The sequence below is a fragment of the Colletotrichum higginsianum genome, chromosome 10 (genome assembly GCF_001672515.1).
Source record: "Colletotrichum higginsianum IMI 349063 chromosome 10, whole genome shotgun sequence".
NCBI lineage: Eukaryota > Fungi > Ascomycota > Sordariomycetes > Glomerellales > Glomerellaceae > Colletotrichum > Colletotrichum higginsianum.
In genome coordinates this window covers 2,726,541-2,754,525 of record NC_030962.1, presented here as the reverse complement: position 1 = coordinate 2,754,525, position 27,985 = coordinate 2,726,541, and the positions used below count along the sequence as shown (strand labels likewise).

General features: G+C 55.9%; 5 protein-coding genes across 5 annotated transcripts; 1 reads left to right on the top strand and 4 right to left on the bottom strand.

The window, feature by feature from the left end:
- Positions 1 to 39: 39 nt before the first annotated feature.
- On the bottom strand, positions 40 to 1,839 carry CH63R_14287 (FAD binding domain-containing protein; the record flags this gene model as incomplete). The annotated part of the gene is made up of 1 exon (XM_018309261.1): positions 40 to 1,839. The coding sequence occupies one exon, from the start codon at positions 1,837 to 1,839 to the stop codon at positions 40 to 42; it is 1,800 nt and encodes a 599-aa protein (XP_018151579.1).
- A 1,463-nt stretch (positions 1,840 to 3,302) lies between these two features.
- Positions 3,303 to 5,063, bottom strand: CH63R_14286 (Carboxylic ester hydrolase; the record flags this gene model as incomplete). Its single annotated transcript, XM_018309260.1, has 2 exons — positions 3,303 to 4,323; positions 4,402 to 5,063. 2 exons carry the CDS (start codon positions 5,061 to 5,063, stop codon positions 3,303 to 3,305), a joined length of 1,683 nt encoding a protein of 560 aa, XP_018151578.1.
- Positions 5,064 to 7,481: 2,418 nt separating this feature from the next.
- Positions 7,482 to 10,538, bottom strand: CH63R_14285 (Heterokaryon incompatibility protein; the record flags this gene model as incomplete). The annotated part of the gene is made up of 1 exon (XM_018309259.1): positions 7,482 to 10,538. One exon carries the CDS (start codon positions 10,536 to 10,538, stop codon positions 7,482 to 7,484), a length of 3,057 nt encoding a protein of 1,018 aa, XP_018151577.1.
- A 2,038-nt stretch (positions 10,539 to 12,576) lies between these two features.
- CH63R_14284 (Dynamin family protein) lies at positions 12,577 to 15,049 on the top strand (the record flags this gene model as incomplete). Its single annotated transcript, XM_018309258.1, has 3 exons — positions 12,577 to 14,394; positions 14,449 to 14,698; positions 14,814 to 15,049. The coding sequence occupies 3 exons, from the start codon at positions 12,577 to 12,579 to the stop codon at positions 15,047 to 15,049; spliced, it is 2,304 nt and encodes a 767-aa protein (XP_018151576.1).
- A 2,816-nt stretch (positions 15,050 to 17,865) lies between these two features.
- Positions 17,866 to 27,937, bottom strand: CH63R_14283 (Beta-ketoacyl synthase domain-containing protein; the record flags this gene model as incomplete). The annotated part of the gene is made up of 11 exons (XM_018309257.1): positions 17,866 to 19,420; positions 19,476 to 19,596; positions 19,701 to 20,103; positions 20,207 to 20,549; positions 20,632 to 22,855; positions 22,967 to 23,187; positions 23,312 to 26,192; positions 26,275 to 26,604; positions 26,703 to 26,928; positions 27,030 to 27,329; positions 27,434 to 27,937. The coding sequence occupies 11 exons, from the start codon at positions 27,935 to 27,937 to the stop codon at positions 17,866 to 17,868; spliced, it is 9,108 nt and encodes a 3,035-aa protein (XP_018151575.1).
- Between the last annotated feature and the right edge of the window lie 48 nt (positions 27,938 to 27,985).

Here is a 27,985-nt window from a genome sequence, read left to right as displayed (position 1 = left end):
ACTGACCGACTGGATGAAGTGAAACCAGCCTCCGCCGGATTAGCTTCTTGCACGCCGCACTTCACCTCGGTCCAGATACTCCGTTACGGCATCCTCCGCCTGTCCCGGGCTGTCCACAAGCAGCAGCACGTGGTGGTCCGGCCTCACAATGATGCCCTTCCCCCCCTTGATCTCGGGAACCGCGTCATACCAAGCTTCGGGCAGACCAAGGCCCGCCACATCCATGGCCCAGTCGCAGGATGCGAATACGGGGTTGGCGTGGTGCAGCACGATGAACCGATCGTAGGGTACGAGGTCCAAAAGGGACGATGGCCGACCACCACCACCACCACCACCATCACCGGCGTCATTGACAATGTCATCGTCGCCACTGATCGTCCCGTGTGGCAACCTTGACCCGGGGCATGCTCGCGGCACGTATCTCGTCGGGTTGTTGAGAAGGGCCCGCATCCCCGACGGGTCGTTGTCGTCGTCATATACGAATCCGAGCTGGAGGGCCAGCGAATCAAAGTGTTTGCTCGCCTCCGTCACTGCCTCCGCCGCCGCGGCAGAAACAGTGGGCCGTCGAAGCAATGCGTCCATGCCGAGATCCGGCGCTTCTGCCCTCGCTTCCCCGTACTGGACGGCGAGGCCCACCAGCGTGGTGCTGACCGAGTAGAAGGCCGCCTCGCTGGCCTTGGAGTACTCGAGGTTGGCGAGTGCGACGGGCCGGCGCTCGCGGGTGTAGCTGGCCAGGAGATGCGGCGAGCTGCTTTTACCCTTCATCACGGCGGCCAGCTTCCACACCAGGTTGTGTGCGTCGGCAACGCCCGTGTTGAGACCCAGGCCACCCTGGGGCGGCAGGCTGTGGGCGGCATCCCCCACGAGGAACACGCGGTGGTGCTTCGCGTCGCTGTACGAGCTTGCCACGCTCGGAGCCGTCTCCCAGATGGTACGGAGGACCTCGGAGCACTGCAGACCCGGGAGGCAGGCCTCGACCGGTGGTGGTGGTGGTGGTGCTGCTGACGACACAGGGTCCATGACGGGCGTGACGTGGACAAAGGAGGAATCGAGACGGTGTGCGATGAACTCGCTCGGGTGCTCCGGGTGGAAGCAAAAGTAGAGCATGGCCTCGCGACCAGCAGGAAGCGCCGAGCGCAGACTGCCCTTGTAGACGACCGACTGATACGCGTGGCCCGGTCCGACGGACTGGAACTCGATGCCGCCCATCTTGTCCCGCACTGTCGAGTTGACGCCGTCGGCGCCAATGACGAAGTCGGCCTGGATGCTGATGCTGCTGCTGCTGCTGCTGTGTCGGTTTGCGTCTGCGTCTGCGTCTGCGTCGCCTCCTCGTCCAGCCAGACTGATGCTGTTGCTGCTGCAAGAGACGACGCAGACGCAGCCAGCCTCCCCCGCCGTCTCCGTCTTCATGTCGACTGCATCGACCTGCCAGCCCCTCCTGACTTGCACGAACCCTGTCTCGGTGACCGCCTTCTCGAGCAGCCGCTCCAGCTCCGGTTGCGGCCAGTTCACCAGGGGCTCCGGCGTTAGGTTGCGCACCTCGTCGTCCTGGCGTTCGTAGGGGAAGTAGCCGATCTCGGCGTCGGCCAGGCCGTAGACGAGACGGACCGATCCGGCATCTCTGGCCTCGGCTGCCTGTTGCCGGATGTAGGCCACGTCCAAGCCGGCCTGGCGGAAGATCTCGAGCGTCCTCGGGTTGATGGTGTGGGCCTTGGGGTGCTCCGACACGCCGTGGCGCCTCTCCAGGACGACGCACTCGATCTTCTGCCGGGCGAGGAGGTAGGCCGTGAACAAGCCAACCGGCCCTGCGCCTACAATGACGACACGCGTCTTTTCCATCGTGTGCGCGGCGCGGCTGTTGAGTGTACCGATCGCAATGATTCCCGTCGTTTGCCCTTCCAAGGATTCGAACGTTGCAATAGTGTGAAGCTAGATAGTTAGTTTTCCAACGATAACTTGCACAAAACCCCCCTTCGGCTACTCGGACAACAGAAATCGGAGCTGCGCTTTGACAATCGATGGTTCAGAAAAGCCTCGAGTCCAATGTCGGTGTAGTAGAGGTGCTGGCAAACGTGTGAGCACGGAATCATAGCGGCATGAAGGTGGTGAAGCGGATCGAACAGATAGATATACCCATTAACGTTACCAACGGACTATTATGCAAGCCAAGGAAAATCCAAGTCCGGAGATCCGGGCGCAGCGTTAGTTCATCCGCTAGAAAGCTTAAAAGAACGACAAAATTAAGGCCTACGGCACTCCGAAGGGGCGCGCACTAGTTAGACGATTATGTGGTCACTACACTTACTCCTTTAGCAGGCCTGCTTTTCTTTCTGTTGATCCCATCTCATGACGGCCAACATCTTTGCTATTACGGAGGTCCGTTATACATCGAGCCGGCCCCGAGCTCAGAACCTAGAATCTGCTGGATTTGAAGGATTGTGTTCGATAGTAGTGGCCCATGAACCCGCGGTTTTCAAGGCTGGCAGAGGGAAGTACACCGGTGCCAAGCAACGAGGAGGGACTGATACTGTTAGAGGCTTAATCGGTGCCGCAAGAGATCACGCCTTACTATGTTTGGCGTGATTTCGCAGCGGTTAAAACTGTTCGGTATCTCTAAACCGCGAGCCGACGGCGGTAAACCGACACAAACCGTGGGGAGTGACCACACTAGACTGGGCACAAGACGACTTTGGACGGATCGACGTTTTCGCGCCAGTGCAGGTCGAGACCCTCGCCAACGTCGGTCAGGTTGGTGTGTGGACGCCCTCAGCTCGGAGAGTGAGAGCGGGAAGCTTGCAAAATCGGCCTCCTCGCCGCCTCGCTTAGCACAAGCAAGCTTTGAGTAGCCAAGATACATGCTACCTATTCTGTCAACTATTCCGCTTAACTAGGGCGGTGGGTGAGGGAGATTCCACTATATTCACAAGTGTTGGTTACAGTTACATAGGGGAACAGCCTCGTAGTAGGCTTGCCTCAATAAACTTACACACCTTGACTATTGATCACATTCATCAGCGGCCTGGGCTACAAAACTCTACACCAAAATGGAAATAAGTTGTTGACCCCAAAGCCTCACTTGGGAAGCTGGACAAAGAGTGAAAGGAAACGGTGCTGGTTTGGTTTTCGATGGCCACGACGTGTAACTAGGCAGAAAATTGGAAAGTGAATAGGAGCTTCTGGCGGCAGTGTTACTATGACACAGGACCAATGGAATCAAGTGCTTCAGAACTGACTAGTCTGTCCACTGCCACCATTTCTCCTTTTCCATCGAGCATCCAGCTGGGCATCCAACACAACAAACCTTAGGCTCTCCAGGCACTGGCCGTGCGTCTGTAATACTCGTATGATAGGTCCCGGAACGTGTCTGGAATAATGACGTTGCTCCCGTTGAGGTACTGCAGCATAGCCGGGTTCTCTGGCGTGTATCGCGGCCACGCGCCAACGTAAGGCATGTTTCCCGGCGGCGAGCTGCCTTCCTTGCCGTTGGGGTCGAGGTGGTTAACAAAGTTGACGTAGTAATAAGACTGGCTTCCCTCCGTCACCTCTTGTCTCGTCCCTTCGGAGAAAATGCCGTACAGATCCACGCCGTGCGCGTTCCCGAACCACGGCGTCGAGTACGATGACACCAGGAAAGACCACGACGGCCTTTCGCGAGACGTGAGCTGGAGCTGCATCCGACGGTTGAAGATGAAGAAGCTGTCCCCAGCCACCGAGGCGAGTAGCTTGTACATGGGATACAGTTGGTTCTCAGTGCCCGTGTTGTACGGTGAGCCTGCGGCGGGGTCGAGGGAGTACGTGTCAACGAAGCCGGCTATGAGAGACCGCGAGACGTCTGGGAGCGCCCCAGTGAGGTAATCGACGAGCTGGTCGACCGTGGTGACGTTCGTCTGCCACTGGGAGAAGAAGGCTCCCTCATCCTGGGTGTTGCCGTTGATGAAGGAGACGTTGGCATGCGCGCCTGACTGGAACGCAAGGTCGCTCGAGACGGGGAGGAAGTCGTCGCTGTCGTCGGGCCGTGGGCGATAGGATCCGTCGAGACCCCGGTACGACAGGGGCCCTGGGTTGGCCGTCCCGGCGCTTACTATCTCGGCGGTGCTCAGTCCCCGCAGACAATCGAGAGTATTGGTGGCATTGCGGCATGCGGCTGCGTCGACGACCCTGCCGTAGATACCCTGAGGCTTGGCCGCGTCGATGTCCAGCAGCGGGTGAGGTGCGCCGGAGCTCTGAATCGCTCCGCGGAACAGAGGCTTGCCGTTCCATGTGTGGTTTCCGTGGTTGATGATGGTCTGGTACACCACCGAGTGTGCCCCAGCCGATTCGCCCCTGAATCGTTTAAACGTAAGCAGCGATCCCTAAAGGAGGAGCTGGACGATTCCTCAGACACCAATACCAGGTACTCACATGATGGTCACTTTGTCAGGATCGCCACCGAACTGGGCAATGTTCTCCTGAACCCACTGCAGCGCCAGCCTCTGGTCTCTCAGTCCGGCATTCGAAGATCCTTCCGCCTTGATCTCGCTGCCGGGTAGGAAACCCAACACACCGACACGGTAATTCGGCGCGACGTAAAGCACCGGCTGGCCCATGTCCACCGAGAACCCTACAAACTTGTCTCCGGTATATTGCTGAGTTGCGCCGTTTATGAAACCCCCGCCGTAGATCCAGAAGAACACGGGTAACTTGGACTCCGCGGTGGTGTTGATAGGCCTAACGACGTCGACGGTAAGGCAGTCTTCCGTCTCGTTCTGCACGGGCCCGTTGAACGGGAATTCGAGTGCCTGGACGGACATGGTGGCCGGGTTATTGGCGTATTCGCTCAGGTCCATTGGCGTCTGCATGCAAGCCGGGGCGAAGGCCGGGCTGACGTGGGTGCCGAAGGAAGCCTGCAGTGGCACCGGAGGCTTGAAGCGGTTGGGACCAATAGGCGGCTCCGCGTAGGGGATGGCGAGGAAGCGCTCCGTACGAGGTGTTTGTTGACCGACGACGATACCATGTTTCAACTCGACGGAGACTGCTGCGGCAGATGATGCCAAGAGGCTGAGAAGCAGAAGATCCTGACGCATTCTCGCAACCAGGAGTGTCTCGTTTAATTTATCAACGTATCGCGAGTTTTGCTGATGGTAGATGAAACAGGTGTGCGAGTTGATGAGGACTGTAAACAGATGCGGTCGGAGCCATTCTTATATAAATGCCGTCGTCTTCCGAACTAACTCGAGCCTCGTCCCTACACTACTCCCACGGCCTTCGATATTCTCGATTTTCCGTATCACTAGCCCAGTTGTACAAAACTCCAGCCATGCCCCCTTTTCCCCGGCCATCGACATGACTTGTGTCCTATCTTTCGAACAATCTCGTCCTCCTGTGGATCGCCATCCCACCGGCATAATATTTCGGAACAAGTCAACCCCAGCCTGCTTAACAATCATTTTGTGCCGCAGTGATTACCACATTGCATCGGCGTGTTCCTCTTCCCGGCATCAGCCAAGACGCTCCTGGGCGCGCCACGCTCGTAGAGATATGACGTTGGTTTCGTAACCTTGGGTGTAAGTCAGGTGTCCTGCTTACACGGTGAACTCTCACTCCTTTTTGCTACCTTGCACTCAACGTGACTATGTTGCAGCAGTTGACCTGAAATCAATTCCTGCGAACCCTACAAGCCTGGGTAGAGTATTGTGCTATTCGAACACAGCATTGTCTACAGCAAAGTGCTTGATCATTTTACCGTCGGGGGGTTGTGCTGAGTTCTCTCAGGGTTTTTGTTTCACAGTGACTTGCCAAGGCTTTATGAACCTTTGAAGATGAAATTTCGAAGCCTTGGTTTAGGTAGAGGCAGCCTTGAGGGCTCTGTAGTCCGTTATCGATGAAACAATCCATAAAAAGAAGCATCTCGGGTGCAGTAGTGGCACGTCCTGCCTTTAGGTATCCTTATTAAGCGGCGAACTAAAAGGTACAGTTCAGCTAGCCTTTCTGGCCGTTGCTGTCGCTATCATCGGTCTTATTCGGCCTTACGCAGAACAGCGAGCCTTGACATGCTTTCGGTGGGATTGTCGAGGCGAGCGCGAACATTTCGTTAATGTGGATCGCGGACGGAGACACGCATCCCTCGGGGAACCGGAGGTCGGCCGTCCGGAACCAAAAAAGAGCCGTCGTTTTTGTATGCCGAATATCGGTCTGCGCAAGCGCCCGATCACGGGCCTTCTCAAAACAGTAAACAACCTCATTTACGTAGAGCCGTTGGTATCTGTATTCGCTGAATATATCAATCACCACGTCCTTGTGTATTTTAACATAATCTCCAACTCATGGCTTTCTTTTAAGAGCTTGAGCATGTGTAGATCGAGGCTTCATGCAGCAAAGAATCTCATCATCATTAGAAAGCGATTTTAGAAACATTCCCCTCTGTAAGTAACTCCATATCCATCAACTTTTCCCCTCGCCCAACATGTCCCAACGTTTCTTTAACATTTTCTTACGTAGATTCCGACGCTTTGACCGATCAAACCGATTCTCGTCGGGCCAACCACATTCCCTGTAGATATCCCGAGCTTCCTAGATTCATGAGATCAGCAAAAAAGCCCCCAACAACCACCAGCCAACTTGAAAACTTGCAAGAACCCAGTTCCGGTGTTCATCTCCAAAGTCCTCCACCCGCCAGATTTTCCAGTCTCCCCCGGGCATGTGCGTCGGTAGCGGAACCATCTCGAGTGAAACCAGACTCTCTCTGAGTTCTGTGAAGTACTCTACAGCTGGCTGTGGCTTATCCGTCCGCCAGAGCTCGTCCTCGTGTATCTCCTTGTCCGGCACGTGTGTGTATGCGTCATGAGGAGTGACCTCGCCTACAGTTGGCAACATTCTTTCAGCCTCAGATAGCCCCTCACAAGGCCTCATTATTATTACCGGTGCGGGTGTCGAGCAGCCACCACATAGCTCGGCCCCCGTCAGCCTGCTCTCAAACGGCGACGGTTCTCCCTGGTATCTTCTGGCCTTCCAACGGACAGAGCTCAAGCACGAGTGGCTACTTGGTTCCAAATTCCCCTTGGACTCAGGTCTGAACGAGACTATCTGCGAAAGGAGCATGAAACACTGCTTAATACTTCTAATCACAATAGTACACTTGTAAAGGGAACTAGATGGAACTAAATTGGCAAGTGTATTGACATCAGAGCATTTTATAAATGCAGTTCTTGTAATCGTAGAATAATGAAAGTAAGTAAAATTTAGGTAACTGGGGGGCTCTTACATACTTTATTTGTGTAAGTACCTTACTGTCAACTATTAGTAAGGCACTAGTCTAGGCTTTACGTTGGCTAAATTGTAAAACAAAAGGGTACTTAAGCAAGGAGTTTGATGACTGGTAGTTAAAACTTAGACTGTCCAATAGATGTGTGTTTGTCAAACCATACATGTAGATAAGCTTCTTTTACTTAAAATAGAGATATTAAAGCAAAAACATACAATGATACAACTACGATAGCTGCTAATTATTTAAGTATTACGCACCTCCTTCCTAAACGTCCCTTTTTCCAAGCTTCCTTGCGTATCTTACCCAAACCAACCCTTGTAGCAAACTCCTGCCTGTCATCCCATTCTACAACCATCACGTTGTACAATGGAAAGCCTGCTACATCAATTCTCTTCTCGTTGCCCCAGTACTGAGATTCGGAAAGAAGAACACAGTCATACAGATAGGTGGATATCGTTTTCCGCTGGTCGGTGGGGATGATGTGGCCGACAACGTTTCTAGAGTCGTCGAGGATCTCAGCCTCTATAATCTCCAATTCCTTCTCGACTTCCGCCACCCCATCAACAACCTTCCAGAGGGGCTCCATCCTCTTTTTCGTTGCTTGACGCAACGCAAATCTCGCCACCTCTGTCTCGCAAACAAGATGGCGGTCGTTGATCGGGATATCAGACCGCACGAATGGAGGTCCTGGGTTGTCGGTTTTGCGGATCTTGCGAAACTCAAGGGCTTTTTCTAGGTATCGAACCTCCGCCTCAAACGAGCCACAGAGAATGCCTAATCCGTGGCCGTTCACGGGTTTGAGCTGACCCCTGGGCGTGGCGTTCTTCGCGGGGTTGGAGCTCGTCTTGGGCGGGACGATTGCCGTGGTCTGGCATGCTGATGTCAAATGTGTTGGCTTCGGGCGGGGAGTTGGTTTCCCTGAGTGACTTCGTGTGGGACTGGAAGCCTCTGGGTTTTTGCGCCACTTGTACCACATTATGAAGGGCTTGAAACGCTCCTCAGCCTTGTTGCCTGTCGCCACGAATTTTCTGAGAGTCATGTCGTCATTCCCAGAGACCCAGAAAGGCTCTTCGAACCGCACCCCAGGGTGGACTTTGTAGTTCTTTCTGGAGTCCTCATCATGAGTAGGATCTTTGCTGACCTCCCAACCTGCCCAGGACCAGCTCGGCTGGTCGTTGTTCCCTCTTTTGGTCAAATACGTCCCCTTGACTGCTGGAGGCTGCCAAAGCAGCGCAAGGTCGAGAAACTCCTCGGGAAGCCCATAGAGAGTGTGATCTCCTTTTGTATCGCCGAGAAGCCCACGTTGAGTACCCAAGTTTCTCATGTTTTCCAACACTCTCAAAAGCCCCATCATCCCTTTGAGGGTATCACCGGGGTTGGACAAATCCCGACTGGTGTATAGTTCCAGAAGCTTGGCATACTCGTTGAAGAATGGAGATCGTAGCAGGACTGGAGCCCCGTTCCAGGCTTGGTCGACTAGGGGCTCGTCGTCTTTTGGGGGCATAGACAGTGAGGGAATCGGAGGGGGCCCGTTCCCGGCATGTGTTGCCGGCATATCTTCACGCAAGATGCCGTGTCTGCAGTGAAAGCTGACGTGATTTGTGCCGAAGACAAGCATTCTCTTCGACAGCAGCTTTTCTTGCAATGTCCAAGCCCGGGTGTCCCACTTGCCATAGGACTCGTCGTATTCGGCAGGGAGCAAAACGTTGACCTTCGGTCTGACCTCTCTAGCCATCTGCCCAGGATCGCGCGGCGTGGTTATACCCGCCAAACCAGCCTCTGAGTCTTTGCCGCTCGACGCGACAATAACTACGGCAGCATGACCGAAGATTCTGTGCATTTGCTTGAGCTGCTCATCTTGTGCTGGTTCTTCGTCGTCGGGTCGGTCCTTCTGGATGACGCAGATGGAGTCTGCCCAGACGTACTGAATATTCAACCGTCGAGCGACCTCGATACCGTCGGATATTGTCCGTGCCAGCTTTTTTTGTCGGCCATGAGGCAGCTCCTGGCCACCAGATTGTTGCTGTCCATGGATTGGTTGTAGATCATCAATTCTCCTTTCGAGCTGCGAAACATTGTCTCGGCGGAGATTTAGGGCTGCCTTTCCCGTGGCACCCCATACGTAAGAGAGAGCCACATACTCTGGCAATAGTTTCTGTTGGCCGTTCATCGGAAACCGGACCACCCTTCCGTTTTCGACATCAATCAGGCGAAAATGATCGCCTGAAGGTAGAGGAAGTTTGGAAGACCAATCTGGCTCTGCACAGAGCACTCCGTGATGTTGAAGACAGTGACTGACCCAGTAAAGGCAGTCTTCCTCAACGTTGACGAGTTCATTCATGATCCTTCCATATCGAAGATCTTTTCCGTCGTCCGGCTTCCTGTAGCTCGACGCAACTCGGAGATTGAATGAGCTGAGGGTCGACAATGGCGCCTGTACTTTGCTTCCATACCCACTAACTGTAACCTTGAGAAGGCCCGCATCCGCGTCGGTGACGTTGTGCATATGTATGGTAGCAACAACGGGCAACTTATGGTCCATTCCTGAGAGAATTGAGGTGAGGAACGACCCGCCCATAGCCAAGATAGCGGCTTGTTGCTCCTTACTCATGTCCTGGGTCCCGGCTTGGATAGCTACGCCAGTACCTTGAACGCTGGCAATGACACCAATGTCCTGAGCGGTTTCCAAGGTCGTATCGCGGATTTCTATTATCTCTCCTGGATTCGATTCGTCTTGTACGAACTTGATCTTGTTGCGACCCTGTCCAAAGGGATGAGGAACTTTCAATAACCTGTCATGCCACTTGATCTCACTCGCCCATGTCTCAAAGGTTTTCCCTTTGAACTTGTCAGGCATGTGGTCTTTTATGGCGGGATGTTCGAATGGATCGTGGCGTGGAAGTGAGATGGCATCGAAAAGAAAGGTACAAAACTTGCAATCTGTATCGCGTTCGTTCTTGTCGCACTGGTTCTTATCGCGCTGGTTCTTATCGCGTTTGTTTTTGTCGCGTGAGTTCTTGATGATGTCGAAGAGAGATAGGAACGTCGTCGTAGTCTTCGGCTTAACAGACCCGTCTTTGGGTAAAACTGTTGTCGAAGCAAACTGATCGAAGTCGATCTTTGAGCAGTATTCGCAGAGATCCGGAAGCCTGTCCTTGGACCAAAACTTCAGACCCTTTGGCAAAAACGCTTGCGGTTCGGGAGAAGGGCTTCGTGAACCTGGTGTTCTTGAGTTTGGTAACAGCAGCATCTGGTGCCAATCAACACTGCCCCGGGGAGAGTCGAAGGAGGACATGATTTCTGGTCTGAGTGGATGTGGTACGAAACCAGAGGTGGAAAACAAAGCAGGGTGACGGAAAATGGACAACGATGGGTTTACCGAATGGCAGGATGGATTTGGGGCTAGTATCCCGCATTGGCTTCATTTACAGACATGTATATGTAGTGTCGTGAGTCCCTTTCGAAATCAGGCTGGCAGGCAGCGGTCAGCGTCCCTGTGTGTACTCTCAGCTGCCAGCCACGAAATATCTTGATTCAGCTTCTGTCTAGGCAACACTAGTCGAGACCGCCCAGTCAAATCATCCATCTACACTTCCACCCATACAGCCACTAAGCCATTGCGTTGCCACTTCTGAGACTGTTGTGTAACCACATTGCCACAACGTTGGGGGGAAATTGTCATCATTGGACAAACCTTTACCCACGTTGAAGGGGAGCGCTGGGCACCTTCCAGAGAGAGTGATGTTGTCAGCGGCGGTCGTGCTTGAGACTAGTTGTCGTCAGAGTCAGGCCATTCGCACCACTAGGAATTACCAAGCAGGAAATGGTAGATTTGGACATGCACTCAAGCACCAGGATCTGGCACTCGAGGCAGTTGGCATTCCGTAAGTCCACTAATGAGAGCGGTTCTCAGTGAAACAATCGCACCGCCCCAACTTCCTGAGAGGCGCATTATTGAATCAGCTTACCCCAGCTAACCCTGGCCAGTCTATATAGCTTGCCGCAGCAGGTGAGCAGGCTGCGTGCGGCTGGGCGATATCACTACATGGGGGGTGGGGGGGGCACTGTGCTCTGCCTTACGCAAGAGGTTATCCTTCACCTAGCACTGCTCCTCGCGCCTGATCTTGGCACTTGCCGATGTCGGTAATAGTGCGGCCGGCCAGATGCGAACCAGCAGCCCATGCACTGAAGTGCAGGTGAAGGCGATGCGCTGAGTGTGTTGACCAGTGTCATTGGACGCGCGTCTTTGTAAAGAGATGATAAGCCCACGCATTAGCTTTTGTGACCAGTCTATTCGGTGACTATAACGTAGGCCAATAGATTCCCCTCAACGGGGCCAAGATGAATGAAGCAACATGAACTTGATACATTGCGCGCTTGGGAACTAGCTACGTACGCTGCCAAGTAGGGAGAGGCTTCTTCGATCTATCGATGCAGGCAATGTACTGCTCCAGAGAGACTTCCTAACTCAAAGCCTACCGCCCTTCTGCTAAGTTTTTCGACGATTCAGAGATTGCAAAATGTTAGAAGAGGCACAGAGTTATATACCTACAATTCAAGGTCAGGCTTTGTGGCTAGCTGGTTGAAATTCTCGATGTTCGCTTAACACACAACACAGCACTCACGGGCACGACAACCCAGCTGGCGTCTCCAAGTGTTTTCCTGTACTTTCCCGCGTCTCAAAGCCACCGACGAATTCGTGAAACCAAGCGGGTTTCTTATGGGTTAGACTGGGCTCTACTGAGCATCCTCCTTATTGGGCTGATTCGGTTCCGCATGTACCGCAACGCATTCGTAGTGGGTAGGAAAAGTGGGACGCTGCAATGCACTTCAGCCCTGGCACACTCACAGTCTTGCTTAGATAGGTCTCGCTCACAGGACAATACGCAGAAGCAAGCATAGTCAAGACGCCTCATGGGGTGGTGTAGTACTCAAGAGGTCACACAACATCAATCATGAGCTGTTGCCTGCAGTGGCCTTGCCGATGTTCTGAATTGGCCAGCAGAGAAGGACTTGTCCCGCCAGGCTTGCCCTGTTGACCGGCGTGCCGTCAGGCTTTCTGCCTTATGTGTCAGGAGTTGTTCAAGCCCGACGTTTCTTGTCAGCCGCCGAGAGATGTACCACCCTGCAAGAATCGGACTGACGAAACAAGCAAACCACTCAATGAGCTCAGGTGTTCCTGAGCCGGTTATGGGCTTCTTATCAGATTTATGTAGATTCATCACTTCAACTCATTCCAATGTCTAAGTCGATAAAAGGATAGCCCTGAATCTTTCAAGCTCCAACGACGAATCAGAAAACTATTCACATCCGCGGTTGTGCCACCCAACAGCATGTACCCCATTTTGTTAGAATCGGAAGAGCATCGCGACCTGCTCGACAACATCGACAAGCTGCGCTCTCAAGGCATCAGCAGATATGTTGACTTGCCGGAGATTATTGTCTGCGGCGAGCAGTCTGCCGGAAAGAGCTCGGTGTTAGAGGCCATTTCGGGCATGTCTTTTCCCGCCAAAGACAACCTCTGCACACGTTTCGCGACAGAACTGGTCCTTCGTCGGGACGCCGACGCGGGAATCAGGATTTCAATCATACCTGCGCCCGAAAGAACTGCAGCGGAGGTTGAGCAGATCTCCAAGTTCAGACCTCAGGTTGACATCAACAGACACTTCCTTGGCCAAGTCGTCGAGGATGCGAAATCTATGATGGGATTGTCGGACAGAAAGGTCTTCACCACTGACATCCTCCACATTGAGATACGCGGACCCTCTCAGCCTCATCTCACGATGGTCGACCTTCCAGGACTCTTCAGGGCCGGCAATCAGGACCAGTCTCTCGAAGATGCTACAATCGTCAGGGAAATGGTGTGCAGATACATGGCGAGACCAAGAAGCATCATCCTGGCTGTCGTGTCGGCGAAGAGCGACTTTGCACTTCAGGAGGTCACCGAGCTCGCCCGCAAGATTGATCCCCGAGGAATCCGCACGTTGGGTCTAGTCACCAAGCCGGACACCTTGGACGCTGGATCGGACAGTGAGGCAGCATACCTTAAACTGGTCCAAAATGAGGACGTGAAGTTTCGGCTCGGTTGGCACGTCCTGAAAAATCGCAATTTTCAGATGAGAGATGCCTCGGCGGAAGATCGCGATAATGCGGAGGAGGCCTTCTTCAGCTCTGGGATCTGGGCATCTATTGCCCCTCGAATTCTTGGGATCAAGTCACTGAAACCCCGGCTGAGCAATGTGTTGAAGAACCAAATCCTGCTTCAGCTCCCAAGCCTGTTGCTCGATATTGAAAGCAACCTTGAGGACTGTCGCCAGAGACTGAAGCAGATCGGTCCATCACGGAAAACTATCAAGGAACAGCGCCAGTACCTGCTGAGAACGAGTCAGGAGTTTTCGACCTTGATGAAAGCTGCAGCAGACGGAAACTACAGCCATGCTTTCTTTGGGAGCGCGCTCGAGGAAGATGGATACAGGAGGCGTCTACGAGCGGTCGTGCAAAACACGTTGACGGCTTTTGCGGCGGACATGGACAAGAATGGTCGGAGCAGAGTCATCGCGAAGCATGCTTTTCAGGATGGTCTTACCGGTGCAAAGGAGCTAAGCCGGCTCGCATACATTGAGGAGGTGAATGCCCTCATGAGGCGTAGCAGAGGTTGCGAGCTCCCAGGCACATACAACCCGATGATCATCAGCGAATTGTTCGCTCAACAGTGCCGTCCTTGGTGGCAACTTGCAACAAAAGCAAAGGACGCTGTTCTGCAAGCAGTACGACATGAAACGCGCACCATTCTTACCTACGTAGCCAACGCCGAAACAAGCGAATTGCTCATGCGCTTTGTCGGCAAGACTTTGGACAGTCTCGAGACTGGACTTGACAAAAAGATGAGCGAGTTGGTCAAACCACACACCGACGGCCATCCAATAACTTTCAACCACTACTTGACCGATAACGTGCAAAAAGCACAAGCTGCTAGGCGCCGAGTGAAAATGGAGAACGCCCTAAAGGACTTGTTTGGACTTGATTACGAAAACAAAGAGTTTTTCGTGATGCCAACAACGATTCTGACGCATTTACTGGACCAAACGGAAGTGGACATGGAAGTCTATGCCTGCGAGAACGCCATCGACTACATGGAAGCTTATTACAAGGTAGGTACACATATCTTCCGTGCGAGCTATTTCTCCATGCTTATATTTGTGCAGGTTGCGTTGAAGAGGTTCATCGATGATGTAAGCGTTTTGGCCATTGAGACCTGTTTGATTCAGTTCCTGCCAGATCTATTTACTCCCAACATCGTCTATGAAATGACCGATGATCAAGTCAAACATCTTGCAGCGGAAAGCCAAGAACTAATAGAGGAGCGCGCGCAATGTCTTGAGAGACAGGAGGTTCTTGAGGTTGGACTTCAGACGTTGAGACTTCTCAGCAGACATAACATGGGAGTAGAGTCAGGTAAGACCGCGCGCTCTGTCAATTTCACGCATTTGCTTCCAGGGTACTAAAGTCTTCTTGATAGATGCCTTGGGAGAAGTTGATCCTGATGAAAGCACGACCTTGACGGAACCAGGGAAGTCTGAAGTTGTTTCAGGACATTCGACGCAAGCGGCACCTTCGGTAGCTGGCTCAGAGCCTTTAGGAACCTGTGTTACACCCGAGCCGGCGATAGCGGTTGCCAATGAGCAGGCCGTGGATAAATGGGATTTTAAAATTCCCCCGAAGGAGAAACCTGAGGGTCCATGGCCTACTACTGCTCCCCAAAAGAAAGCCAATAAAGGAAAGAAGAAAATAGGTTTGTCGATGTAGTCTGAGCAAATATCAGTCACACGCGTTAATAGAAAACTGCCTGGTCTCTGCCCAGGTTTTCTTGCAACTGCTTTCTACTATCTGGATTGTAAAAGGCTCGCGTACTGTAAGTAAGAAATCTACGTAGGCAGCTTACAGCACATAAAAAACGGAATTGCTTTTGTGAACAACAATGCTGACCAGTAACGTCGGGCACCCACTTTTCGCCCACCCCCCCATTTCGCCCACCCATAAATCCCTCATCAGCACACCTAACCTCCAACCTCCTCCTTTTTCTAACCATCACAACATTTACAGTTTTTATCCGAATGGCTTCATTTTTTCAGCATACCTTTTTCTTGCCCTTATGAGCGCATATACCGAGTATGAGGTCAATCAGGCCTTGGAAGCAGTCGCCAATGGGCAGTCCCTCCGGAAAGCATCAATCGAATGGGGTGTGCCACGTTCAACACTTCGCAGTCGCATCAAGGGCTGCCAACCAAGGCAACTTGCCTTTGCTGACCATCAGAGACTCTCTATAGGTCAGGAGGCTAAGTTGGCTGAATGGATTCGCATTCAGCATGCCCTTGGTGTTGCTCCAACCCATCTGCAAGTGAAGCTATTCGCAGAGAGGATCCTCCATGCTATGGGGGATACAGAGCCTATAGGGAAAGGTTGGATAACAGCCTTTCTGAATAGGAATCCTTCAGTCAAGGTCCAGAGAAGTCGCCCTATCGATTCTAGACGTGTTAATGGGGCATCTACTGAGGTCATCAGGGACTGGTTCAAGCATCTCGCCATGCCAGAGATCATCAGCATTAAACCAGCCAACAGATACAACATGGATGAGACTGGTATCCTTGAGGGGCAAGGATCTAATGGGCTGGTGCTGGGCATGTCTGAGACGAAGTCTGTTCGCAAGAAACAGCCTGGATCAAGGGCATGGGTATCTATTATTGAATGCATCTCTGCCCTGGGCCACAGACTGCATCCCCTCATTATATATAAGGGTATAACAGTCCAGCAGCAGTGGTTTCCTTTGGATCTTGGCCCTTATGAAGGCTGGCAGTTTACAGCAACAGAGAATGGATGGACAACAGATGCCACTGCAGTTGAATGGCTGCAGAAGGTCTTCATCCCTCAGACTGTCCCTCAGGGCAAGGAGGAGGTTAGACTGCTGGTCTTGGATGGGCATGGGAGCCATACAACGACGGACTTTATGTGGCTCTGCTATATAAACAACATCCATCTATTGTTCTTACCACCACATACCTCCCATGTCCTCCAGCCACTTGATCAGTCAGTCTTTGGCCCATTAAAGGCAGCCTATAGGAAGGAGCTTGGATACCTTAGTCATTGGAATGACTCTACTGTTGTAGGCAAGAGGAACTTCCTAGGCTGTTATTATAAGGCTGCCCTGGCAGGGATGACGATCCAGAACATTAAAAGTGGGTGGAAATGGACTGGACTATGGCCTGTTTCTATGGCAAAGCCCCTTATGAGTCGTCTGCTGCTCCCATCAACACCAACACCATCAGCATCATCTCATCAGACCTGCAAAGGGCAGTCTGGAGGCAAGGAGGAAGTCAAGGAAGGCAGGGGAGCTGAAGGATGGGCTTCTGTATCGTCTGCAGTGGCATGGTCGACGCCAAGGAAGATGAAGGATCTGGCTGGCCAGTTGAAGCTATTCACAGAGCTGGATAATGATGCTAGTACTCAACGCCTCCTTTTCATAAAGGTGAAAAAAGGCTTCAGCGAGCAGTCCTATAAGCTGGCAACTGCCCAGCATAATCTTGAGCTCCTGCAGGCCCAAGTCACCAATAATGCAGCAAGGAAAAGAAGGACAGTCCAGATCGACCCAAACACCAAGTTCGCCAATATCAAGGACATCCAGAAGGCTCAAATTGAGGCTGGCGAAAAAGAGGGTATCACGGATGAATCCAGCGAGTCTGATTTACCTAGTGAAGCTGAAAGCTGTATTGTGGTGGCATCTAGACGAAGTCAATAGTTAATTGAACTTGGTGGTTATGATGGGGATAGCCTCATTTATGGGTGGGCGAAATGGGGGGGTGGGCGAAAAGTGGGTGCCCGACGTTAATCCTTGTAACATATTGTTAATCGGTCCCTCTGATCCTACCACTGCAGATTCTAACACTGCAATTACTAGACAGCAGGAGCACATAACTAACCGTCTAATGTGTTATGTGCCATTTTTAGTTTTAGCTAGATACTCTTTGCACCAAAGAATTGAACTGCATCCCTCTCCAAAAACAGCTACTTCAATCTTAAATCTTTCGCATCATTCTAGGTAGCATCATCAGCCAATGCTATGATAATATCAGCCATGGATTTCACAGTCAAGAGATCACTTTCCCTAACTGTGCCCTTTCTTACCCCTGTTACATTTTTGATATAAATGTTTGGTTTCGGGTTTCTAAAGATATTACCTGCGCATGCCTTTAGACTTACTGCCCTACTTGTGGAGTAATTCCTGCCTGAGATGTGCTTCGGCTGTTGGACCTCACGGGATCCCGTGTCAACGGCTTCTGCGACAGACAGAACTGGCTGGCGTTTCTTTAGGAGGTACCAGATAGACCTTGATCATCAACGATTTAGCATTAAATTACTTCAATAATAAGAGCATGCTGCTCAGTCATCTCACGACATCGGCCCCGATGCATGATTAGTAAATATACAGCTATGTCATTCATGTTTTCTTTGTAACATAATACACCCAATATCAGTAGCATTTGCTAAAGAAAGCAAGTAACCAGATGAAGTAGTCAAATTAAGTCTTAAACGTATTATGTCAATACTACTACATACTCAAGAACAGGTTACACGGTCTCCCCCTTGCTCAACCCCGTCAACAAATCAACATACCTCCCAAGGAACACCTCCGCATCCCCCTCGCTATACACGCTGCTCTGCAACTTGACGGTAACAAGAGGATCCTTTGTCGGATCATCACTCATCTCCAACACAACATCATACGGCGTGCGCTCCCGGCTCGCCAACACCTCGACGATACTCGCACCCCCGATGGCGCCGGACTCGGCAGCCCCCTGGCGGTAATCGAAGACGGCCTGGAAGAGCGGCGCGTGAGTCATGTCCTTTGGCGAGACCTCATCGAGTCCCAGACGGGAAGAGATCAAGTCGTGCGGCACGATGGAGTGCGACATGGCCTGCCGCACCGCCTCCTTGGTCGATTCGATGGTGGTCGTGAATGTATCGGAGGAGGATGTGAGGCGCAAGGGCAGCAGGTTGGCAAAGTAGCCCATGGTAGAGAGGTCGGCCACGGACGAGCGGTTCGTGTCAGCCAAACCAACCGACACCCGCTCCTGCTTGGAAAGATCCGAGAGCAACGCGGCGTACGCGGCGAGGTAGAACGTCATGGGCGTCGTGCGCAGCTTCTTGGTGCGCTCCTTGATCCTGAACGCAAGCACGGCAGACAAGCGGGACATGGCGGTGTGCTGGTCCCAGCTCACGGGGCCACGGGCGGCGGCGGCGCTCTGGGCACCGGGCAGGGGGAGTAAGGGAAGCGGCGCGGGGAGCGGCGTGTAGAGAGACGTCCAGTACGCGATGGACGCGTCCATGGCCCCCGAGGAGAGGAGGGTGCGTTGTTTGACGGCGAAGTCGGTGTACTGCGGTGCAGGGGGGAGAACGGCGCCGGAGTAGAGCTGGGAGAGCTCGGCGACGAGGTTTTCGGTGGTGGAGCCGTCGCCGGCCAGGCGGTGGTAGGCGAGCACGAGGAGGTGGGACGTGGGCGACCAGGTGAAGACGGCGATTTTGAAGGTCTCGCCGCTCTCCAGATCGTAGGGCTCCTTCTGCAGCTTGGCCAGCTCGGCTTCTGCCTCGGCACGGGATGATACGGAGACGGCGCGGAGACCCCAGGTCGGGGCAGAGAGGACGTGCAGCTGCGGGGTGGGGCCGGATTCCGATTCCGATCCCGGCTCCGAGAGGCGGAAGGCTGTCCGCAAGGTTTCGTGGCGGTTGATGGCCGCCGTCACAGCCTGTGCGAGCTTGTCGGTGCTAAGACTGCCTTCCATCATGACTCCGATGGTGTTGTGGGAGATTGTGACGTCGGGGAGGGAGGCCTGACGCGTGTAGGAGTACTGCTGGATCAGCGACATGGGGGCCTTGCGCACCACGCCGTCGACGCGCTTCTCGGCTTCGTCCGGGGTGGACAGCGGGGTTGAGGCGCCCCCGTCGTCGGAGGAGGAGTTATCAGACAAGCTGGCGGTGGAAGAGTCCTGGGAGACTTGTGCGTCGGCGACCAGGGGGATGGCGGTGGGGGAGAGCCGAGAGGCGCCTTCGGCTGCCAGGTCGTCGATTGAGGCGCCCGACAGGACGCGCAGGATGGGGATTTCGACTAAAAGTTGTTTGGAGAACCTGTTATACTATTAGAGGAAGTGTGTTATCGGGGGTGGGAAGTGTTGTTGCGTACCATGAGGCGACGGTGATGGCGCCGAGCGAGTCGATGCCCTGGTCCAGAAGGGGAGCAGCCGCGTTGACGCTTTCTTCCGGCGGGATGTGAAGCACGCCGCGCATCTTGTCAGAGAGGCTCTCTGTTGTATCATTGCACACAGTCAGCCATAGCTCCTCCAACTTAGGTATGCACCATATTCCACATCATATGCCAAACCGTCAAAGACAAGCAAGCAAGACTTACCACTAATGGCCGCCCGAACCTGCTCCATGGTCGTCGCCGTTGCCAGCATCTCCTTGATACTTATCTTGCCGCCGCCCGCATCGGCGGCATCGCCCCTGGTCTCCGGCGTCTTCAGGTTCCCGAATCTCGGGTCATGGTAGAACTTGATCGTCTCCTTGTGGCGCGACTCCAGCGCGGGAATACCGCTGGCAATCTCCGTCTCGGACATGTCGATGACCCTCTTGGCGTGCACGCCGTCGACGCCATCAACCCGGCGGCCGGACACGACGGCCTCGGCGAACAGGGCCAGGAACTCGGCCTCGCCGAGGGTGTCGACATCGGACTTTTCTTGGAATTCGGCTTCGCGGCTGTTGCGGGTAAGGTAGCCGATGCCCATCACGGCGCCGATGTGGATGGTAGAGGCCTGGTTTTGTCACAGAAGGTTGTCAGCCTGCGTACATCTACATTTACCAAGTATAGTTCTTTTGCAGAAAAAAAGAAGAAGAAGAAAAAGGAAAACCACTTACAGCGAGACCCTTGCTTCGCCTGTACTGCCCAAGCGCCTGCAGATACGCGTTGGCAGCAGTGTAGTTCGTCTGGCCCGGGTTGCCGCCGAACAGCGCGGCACTCGAGAACATGACGAAGAAGTCGAGCGGGTCCTTGTTCGGATCGCAGAAGCGGTCGTGGAAGATCTTGGCGCCGGGGACCTTGGACTTGAGCACCATGTCCATGGTCGCCAAGTCCATGTTGTTGAGCAGCGCGTCCTTGAGCACCAGCGGGCCGTACGCCACACCACCCACCGGCGGCAGGTTGTGGACGTCGCGAAGAGTGGCGAGGCCGGCGTCGACGGATTGTGAGTTGGATGCGTCCCTATTTTTGGTTGTATTTTTGTCAGATGATATTCCCTCACAAGCATGGACGATACCATGGGGTAAGGGGGGAGGGCACTTACATGGCGAGCACGGTAATCTTCCCGCCCAACCTCTCGATATCCTCGAGCCATCCAGCCTCGGGCGTCTCGGGATTCCGGCTAGACAGCACAACATGCCGTCCGCCATGCCTGACGATCCACGTGGCGATCGAACGCCCCATGGACTGCGAAAGACCGACGAGGAGGTACGTCTTGTTCTTGACGAAGAGCGTGCCGACGTCCACGGGGCTGACGCGCGCGGGGACCTTGGGCTCGGCCTGCCAGTCGACTATCGCATCCAGAGCGTCGTGAAGCGCGTCGGCGGGCTTGGTGACGCGGCAAGAGGCGATGCTGTCCGCGTCCAAAGCTGGGGTGGTGGTGGATGATATGGATTCGGTGACGAGCTGCAGCTGGCTTGCCTCCAGGGCTTCGTCCGAGTAGACGACGGCGGCTGCTTCTGGGCGGGAGATGTAGCTTGAATCCCGTGCGGCGTAGCAACCCGTTATCCGGGCAAGTCGAGGGCCGAGAGACGCGGCATGCTTGTCGGAGGACAGATCGTACAGGGCCGCAATGCCGCCCGGGATCTTCTGCTTCAGCGCCTTGTCCGTATCGCGGGGATGGAGGACAATGACACTCCCCCGGGAAGCCGCCGACGACGCATCCGCGGTGGCGACGTGCACACGCACTCTCCTTGTCTCGGCGACTTGCTGAATGGCATCCACGCAGAACCTCGGCGGCTCGTACACCAGTGCCGACGAACCCGGCGGCGTGTCGACCAGCCCCTGCGCGATCAGGTTTGCAACCGCAGACAACAGGGTGTTTACGGAGGTGTCCTTGACGGGGAACGTGTGCTTGACCGGCACGCTGACGATGGACGCGTTGACCTCCGCCAGGGCCAGCACGGCGCCGTCGGCCGGGGTCGTGCCGGTGACGATGTGGAAGTATCCCAGCCCGAGCACGCGGATGGCCTTGACCGTGGCGTGGTGCACCCGGACCGTCTGCTTGGCTGCGTCCGGTGCTACACCCAGCGGGGGTCGGGAGGTATGCGCCGTGACCAGGACCGGGGAGGAGGTTGACGTGCTCTGCGGCCGCAGCGCCACGGGGACGGCGCCGACGTCGACCTCGTCAAGTATCGGGCGGCGGACGGAGTTGAGCCGGTTGTTCCGCGCCGTGTCCTGCTTGATGCGCGGCACGTGGGGCCGGCCGTCCACGACGCAGATCTCCGGCTCAAGCGTCCAGACCGTGTTCTCCGGCGTGCCCTCCTCCAGGCGCAGGATCTGCTCGACCAGGAACCGGGCGTCCAGGTCCTCGAGCCGGTCCACGTCCAGGGACTGGAACGCAACGTCCGGGTTCTCCAGCCGGACGGACCGCAGCATGCCGATCCCCATCGCCTGGCGCGGGTTCGAGACCCAGGCGTCCTCCGTCAGCCAGAGGACCCCGCCGGCGTTCGAGCCGAAGAAGAGCTTCTTGACAGCAGCAAGCTTCTCCTCGGTGAGGTCGTCAAACACGGGGCTGTCGACCTCGGAGAGGACCACGTACGTCGCCTTGGGCTGCACCTCGGCCGCCGCCAACTCGACCAAGCCGGACACGACGAGCGGGTCGCGGCCCGGTAGCAGCTCGCGGATCTTGTCCAGGATCGGGGCGGATGCCTCGCCGGCACCACCACCCACGATGACGAGCTGTGGGAGTTGCGGCTTGGCCGGCGCGGAAAGGGGTTCGTCGAGGCGCAGCTGCTCGGGCGAGACGGCGTGCGTGCTGAGGAGGGTGTTGGGGAAGATGTGGCTCTCGCGGTCGGTGGTGACGCTGTCGATGCCCGAGAAGCCCGTCTTCTTGAAAATGGCATCCCATTCCTCGCGGGTGGCGAAGGGGTCCAGCGTGCGGCCCTCGTCGATGCCCGCCCACCAGTCCGCGAACAGCCCAAAGAGATACCCGACACGCATGTGGTCCTTGTTCGTGGCCTCGCAAATCACCACGTGCCCGCCGGGCTTCAGCAGCGTGCGGGCGTTGGCCATGGTCTCGGTCAGGTTGGGCGTGGCGTGCAGCACGGAGCTCGCGATGATCATATCGTACGCGTGGGTCTTGAACCCCTGCTCCGCGGGCGGCTTGGTGATGTCCAGCTTGCGGAAGTCCATGCGATCGAGGAAGGGGGCGAAGTTCTCCTTGGCCTTTTCGAAGAAGGCGGCCGAGATGTCGGTGAAGGTGTAGCTGTTGAAGCCGAGCTCCGGGATCGCGAGGATGGAGGCTGTTGCGGAGCCGGTACCACCGCCTTTTGGTGGTAGGATGTGGTGTTAGTTATCATGCTTGTGAAAGACAAGAAAGAAAGAAACAATGGTGATATGGTGTTATAGAGAGGGGCTTTAGAGAGGAGAAGACGTACCGATTTCTAGGATGTCCATGTTCTGGAAGCGGTGGGCAATCTGGCTGATCAGATGCTGCCCGTACTCCCACGTCGGGCCGCTGGTCAGGTAGCTCGTGTAGAACTCGGTCAAGAGGCCGTTCTCGTTCATCCAGATGAACGGGTTCTTGTTCTCGCGGATGGTCAAGAGGCTGTTTTCACTGACCAGCTTGGCCAGCCGCAGATGAGGGTGGTACCAGTGCCTATGATATCCGCGTGTTAGTAAGTTATATCTATCAATGTATCGATGTGTGTTGTTGCTGGATTGCTGGGTGATGGTGTACAGATGCTCGTGCTGGTGGCGGTTCTGGTATGGGTGACACTTACTCCTGCAGCAGCTTGTCGATGCTTTCCTCCGTGTCCTCCTCCCACTCGGGCTTGTAGAACAAATGCTTCCCGTTTCTGGCAATCTTGAGAACGTGCTCGTGCCAGTAGATGTACCGCTGGTTGCCCACGCTGGCATTCTTCCGGTCTTCCTCCGTCAGCTCGGCCAAGAACTGGCGGACGAAGTAGTACACGGCCCGCTCGATGATCGGGATGACCTCCTTGTCCTGCTCCGTGGCCCACAACCGTTCGATATCAAGGATCTTGTCCGGGTTCAGCGGGCCCCAGACGGTCTTGGTAAAGGGCCTGTGGTCCTGGGACGCGGACGGCGGCGTCAGCGGCTTGAGGTGCATGTCCTCCACGCTGTACAGCACCGCGTTGGTCTCCTTGTCGAACACCTCGATGTCGCCCGAGAGGTAGTCGCCGCCGTCGTAGGTGTTGACGGCGTTGTACCGCACCCCTTCGAGCGAGTCCAGCGAGCTTGCGCACACGGCCGGCACCAGCGCGATGCGCCCGACCCGCGTCGGGACGTACAGGGACCGCAGCCTCTTGTCGCCGGGGGACGAGTACGCGCCCATGACGGTCTGGAAGGCCAGGTCGAGGTTCGCCGGGTGCAGGACGATGGGGTTGGAGGAGGAGGAGGAACCGTCCAGCAGCCGCGGGTGTGCCAGGTGGCCCGAGGCCCGCGACGTGCTCCGCGACATGCTGTACACGCAGCGGTAGTTGTTGCTGTAGTCGTACCCGATGCTGTCGAGCTCCTTGTAGAACAGCTTGATGTCGACCGGGTTGGCGTGCGGCGGGGCCGGGCCCGGGCCGGGGAGCGACACGGGCTCGTCTCCGAGGGTGACGATGATCCGGCCCTGGGCAGACCGGGACAGCGTCGACTCGCGGGACAGGCACGAGGCGATGCCGAAGTCCAGCTCGATGTGGGCATCATCGGAGGACGTGACGCTCGCAGTAAGCGTCAGCTCCGCCATGCTATCCGCGTCATCAAACGTAACCGCCTTGTCGATGCTCAAGTCCAGCAACTCAACCAACTGCACGCCGATGTTGTTCTTCCTCTCTCCCGTCGATGCAGCAGCAGAAGCAGCAACATACAACGCCGCCTCCATCGCCATGACGGCGTACCCTGCGGCCGGGAACACTGCCTGGCCCTGGAGCTCGTGTCCCTGCATCCACTCGTGGTCTCTCGGCCGGATGAAGTTCCGCCACTGGAGGGTCGTGGCCGTGCTGCTGGGCAGCAGCGTGCCGAGCATGAGGTGCGGGCGAGGGCCGTGTAGCGCTGCCTTGGCCGCGCGGGATTCAGACCAGTAAACGCGCGAGTGGTCCCAGGCGTAAGCGGGGAGGCTCTTGGAGATGTCAGTCACAGGCGACGACGTGGGTTGCGCCGTCGCCGTCACAAACGCGGTGGCGTTGATGGCGTTCAGCGCACCAAACCGCTCCCAGATGTACCCCAGGGCCGCAGAGAACGCGGCCACGTCGTCCTCGCCGCGCCGCAGACACCCGGTATACGGCATCTCGTCCGTTGTAGCAGCAGCAGCAACAACAGTAGCCAGCGTCTTTGTCGCGGGCGCTTGGAGCGTCGGGTGCGGGCCGACCTCCACGGCGGCGTCGAGCGTGTTCTCCAACCCGGCCTGCTCCAGCGCTTGGCGGAAGAGCACGGGCGAGACGAGGTTATCCCGCCAGTACTGCGGCGTGACGTCGGCCTTGGTCATGGTCTTGCCCTCGTGCACGGAGGAGTACCACTTGACGCCGGCGCCGGCGCCGGCCGTATCGGTCCCGGAGCCGGTCCCGGTGTCCGGCCCGTCGGCTACCGCACAACCGCAGTCGTTGAGGGCGGTCACGTACGGGTCCGAGCATGGCAACATGTGGTGGGAGTGGTAGGCCTTGTCGACGCGGAGCAGACGCGCGAACTTGGACTCGTCCTGGAGAATCTCGGCCATCTCTTCCAGGGCGTCCATGTCGCCCGAGAGGGTGACGCTGTCGGGGGAGTTGCACGCCGCGATGCACACACGGCCTGCGAACGACTCCAGCTCGACGAGTTCCCGCGCATCCTCAAGGGATATACCCGCCGCCAACATGCCACCAACCACCTGCTGCTGCTGCTCCCCGACCGCGGTGGGCGAGGCAGCGTGGCGCGACGCAAACCCACGCAGGTACGCAACACGGATGGCCTGGCGGGCGCTGATGAACCCGGCCGCGAACGCGCAGCCGATCTCGCCGGAGCTGTGGCCGACAATGGCTTCGAACTTGACACCGGCTGCGGACAGCAACCTGACCAGGACGATCTGGACGGCGGCGCAGAGGGGCTGCGAGTACGCGGCCAGGCGCACGTTGGACGCGTCGCCCTCTAGGAGCAACTGCTCCTTGAGCGTCCAGCCGGGCCTGTACTGCTCGGGAAGCGTCTGCAGGGCCGTGTCCAGCTCGTCGACGATGGCCGCCACGAACGGGACGCGCACGACCAGCTGCTTCAGCATGGCGGGCCACTGCGCGCCCTGGCCCGTGAAGACGCCGAGGATGCGGGCTGCGTCGGTGGTGCTTCTGGGGGCGTATTCCAGCCCCAGTTCGTCGTCCTTCTTGATGACGGCTTCCAGCGTCTTGCTGAGAGACTCGACGCTGCTGCTGGCTGCGATGACGTGGCGCAGGGGCAGGACGGAGCGTTTCTGGAGGAGCGTCCATGCCAGGTCTGTCAGGTTGATATCCGGGGTCGTCTTGATGTGGGACAGGATGCTCTCCATGTTGGCCTTGAGGGAGCGTTTCGTCCGGGCTGAGAAGACCAGCGGCAGGACATTGACCGAGGTGGTGGTGCTGTCGGTGGGAGTCGAGGGGGGTGTGGCGGGGATGTACTCCTCGATGATGGCGTGGGCGTTTGTGCCTCCGAAGCCTGTTGTTTGTTTAGCATATCATCTCCATACCACACCATCACATCATCAAAGGAGTGGTAAGATAACAAAAGAAAGGCTCACCGAAAGAGTTCACGCTCGCCCTCCTCGGCTGCCCCTCCGCAACAGCCGGCCACGGCGTCGCCTCCTTGGGCACACGCAGATGCTCACAGAACGGTTCAACGCGCGGGTTGAGCTTCTCGAGCAGCAGGTTCGGCGGCACGACACCATTCTGCACAGCCAGGCTGCACTTGAGCAGGCCTGCAATGCCAGCCGTGCCCTCTGTGTGGCCGACCACCGTCTTAATGGAGCCCACATACAGGTCTTGCTTATCAGTGTCGTCCGTCGTGTTGGGGAAGAAGGCGGTCGATATGGCCTCGGCCTCTTGAGGGTCGCCTGCCGGTGTTCCGGTTCCTGTTTTAGTGTTCAGTCAGTATGTTTTTGGTGTATGTGTACTGAAAATGTGAAGACGACGGAGGTCTAGGAGGAGGAGGGGATTCATCGATACATACCATGCGCCTCGAAGAACTGCGGCCGCCCATCGGGCTTGCTGGGATCCAGCCCAGCCCGGGCATACGTTGCGCGGATCAGCGCCGCCTGCGCCTTGCTGCTCGGCATGGTGATGCCCGTGGTCCGGCCGTCCTGGCCGACGCCCGTCTCGCGGATCAGACAATCGATGGTGTCGCCGTCGGCGAGAGCCTGGGAGAGGGTTTTGAGGACGACGCATGCTATGCCCTCCTGTGAAGATTATCATGTGTTAGTCAGTCAGTCACTCCAGCCATGTTATTCTTTCCGGAACAAAGAAAGAAAGAAAAACAGAATCGACCAGATTAACTCACTCCTCTTGCATACCCGTCCGCCCCAGCATCCCACATGCGTGACCGCCCTGTCGGTGAGAGCATGGACAGCTTGCTTTCTGTAATGAAGTTTACTGCATAAACCCCCCCGTTAGCTGTGCTGGTCGCGGTGGACGTCGAAAATACAAGATATGTATATCTGTGGGGGGGGGGGGACTTACATGGTGACAGCATCAGATTCGCACCCGCCGCAACGGCAACTTTGCTTGTGCCGCTGCGCAGCTGCTGGACGGCATGATGGACCGCAACAAGCGACGAGCTACACGCCGTATCGATCGTCATCTGCGTATCCGGTCAGCACCGCACACACCAACCGTGATATCTCTACCTCGTCCCTTCTCCCCTCTCCCAACACAACAAGAACAGAAAACAGAAAAAACACATACACTCGGCCCATGCCAGTCAAAAAAGTAACTCAACCGGTTACTCGCGATGCTCGTGGCCGCCCCCGTCGCCAGATACGTCGGGATCGCATCCAGATCCCCAACCTTGGTCAGCTCGAAGTCGTGCGTCATGATGCCCACGTAGACCGCCGTATCAGACCCCTTCAGCCCCGCGAGCGTTTGCCCGGAGGCACACAGCGCCTCATATGTGGCCTCGAGCAGCTGGCGCTGCTGCGGGTCCATGCTCTCGGCCTCGCCGGCCTGGATGTTGAAGAACTGCGCGTCAAAGGTCTTGATATCTGAGAGGAAGTAGCCGTGCCGCGCGTTGGTGCGCCCGTGGTGGCTGCCGTCGGGGTGGTGGAAGGCGTCAATGTTGAAGCGGTCTTTGGGGACCTCGGACTGGAGATCGTGGGGTTTGGCGAGAAAGTCCCATAGCTTGGAGGGGGTAGTCAGGTCGCCTGGGAAGCGGCAGGCGCTGCCGATTACGGCAATGGGTTCTGGGGTCATGATGAGCTGATGTGAGACGAGGTGAGGTAGGGTATGGTGAAGGGTGAG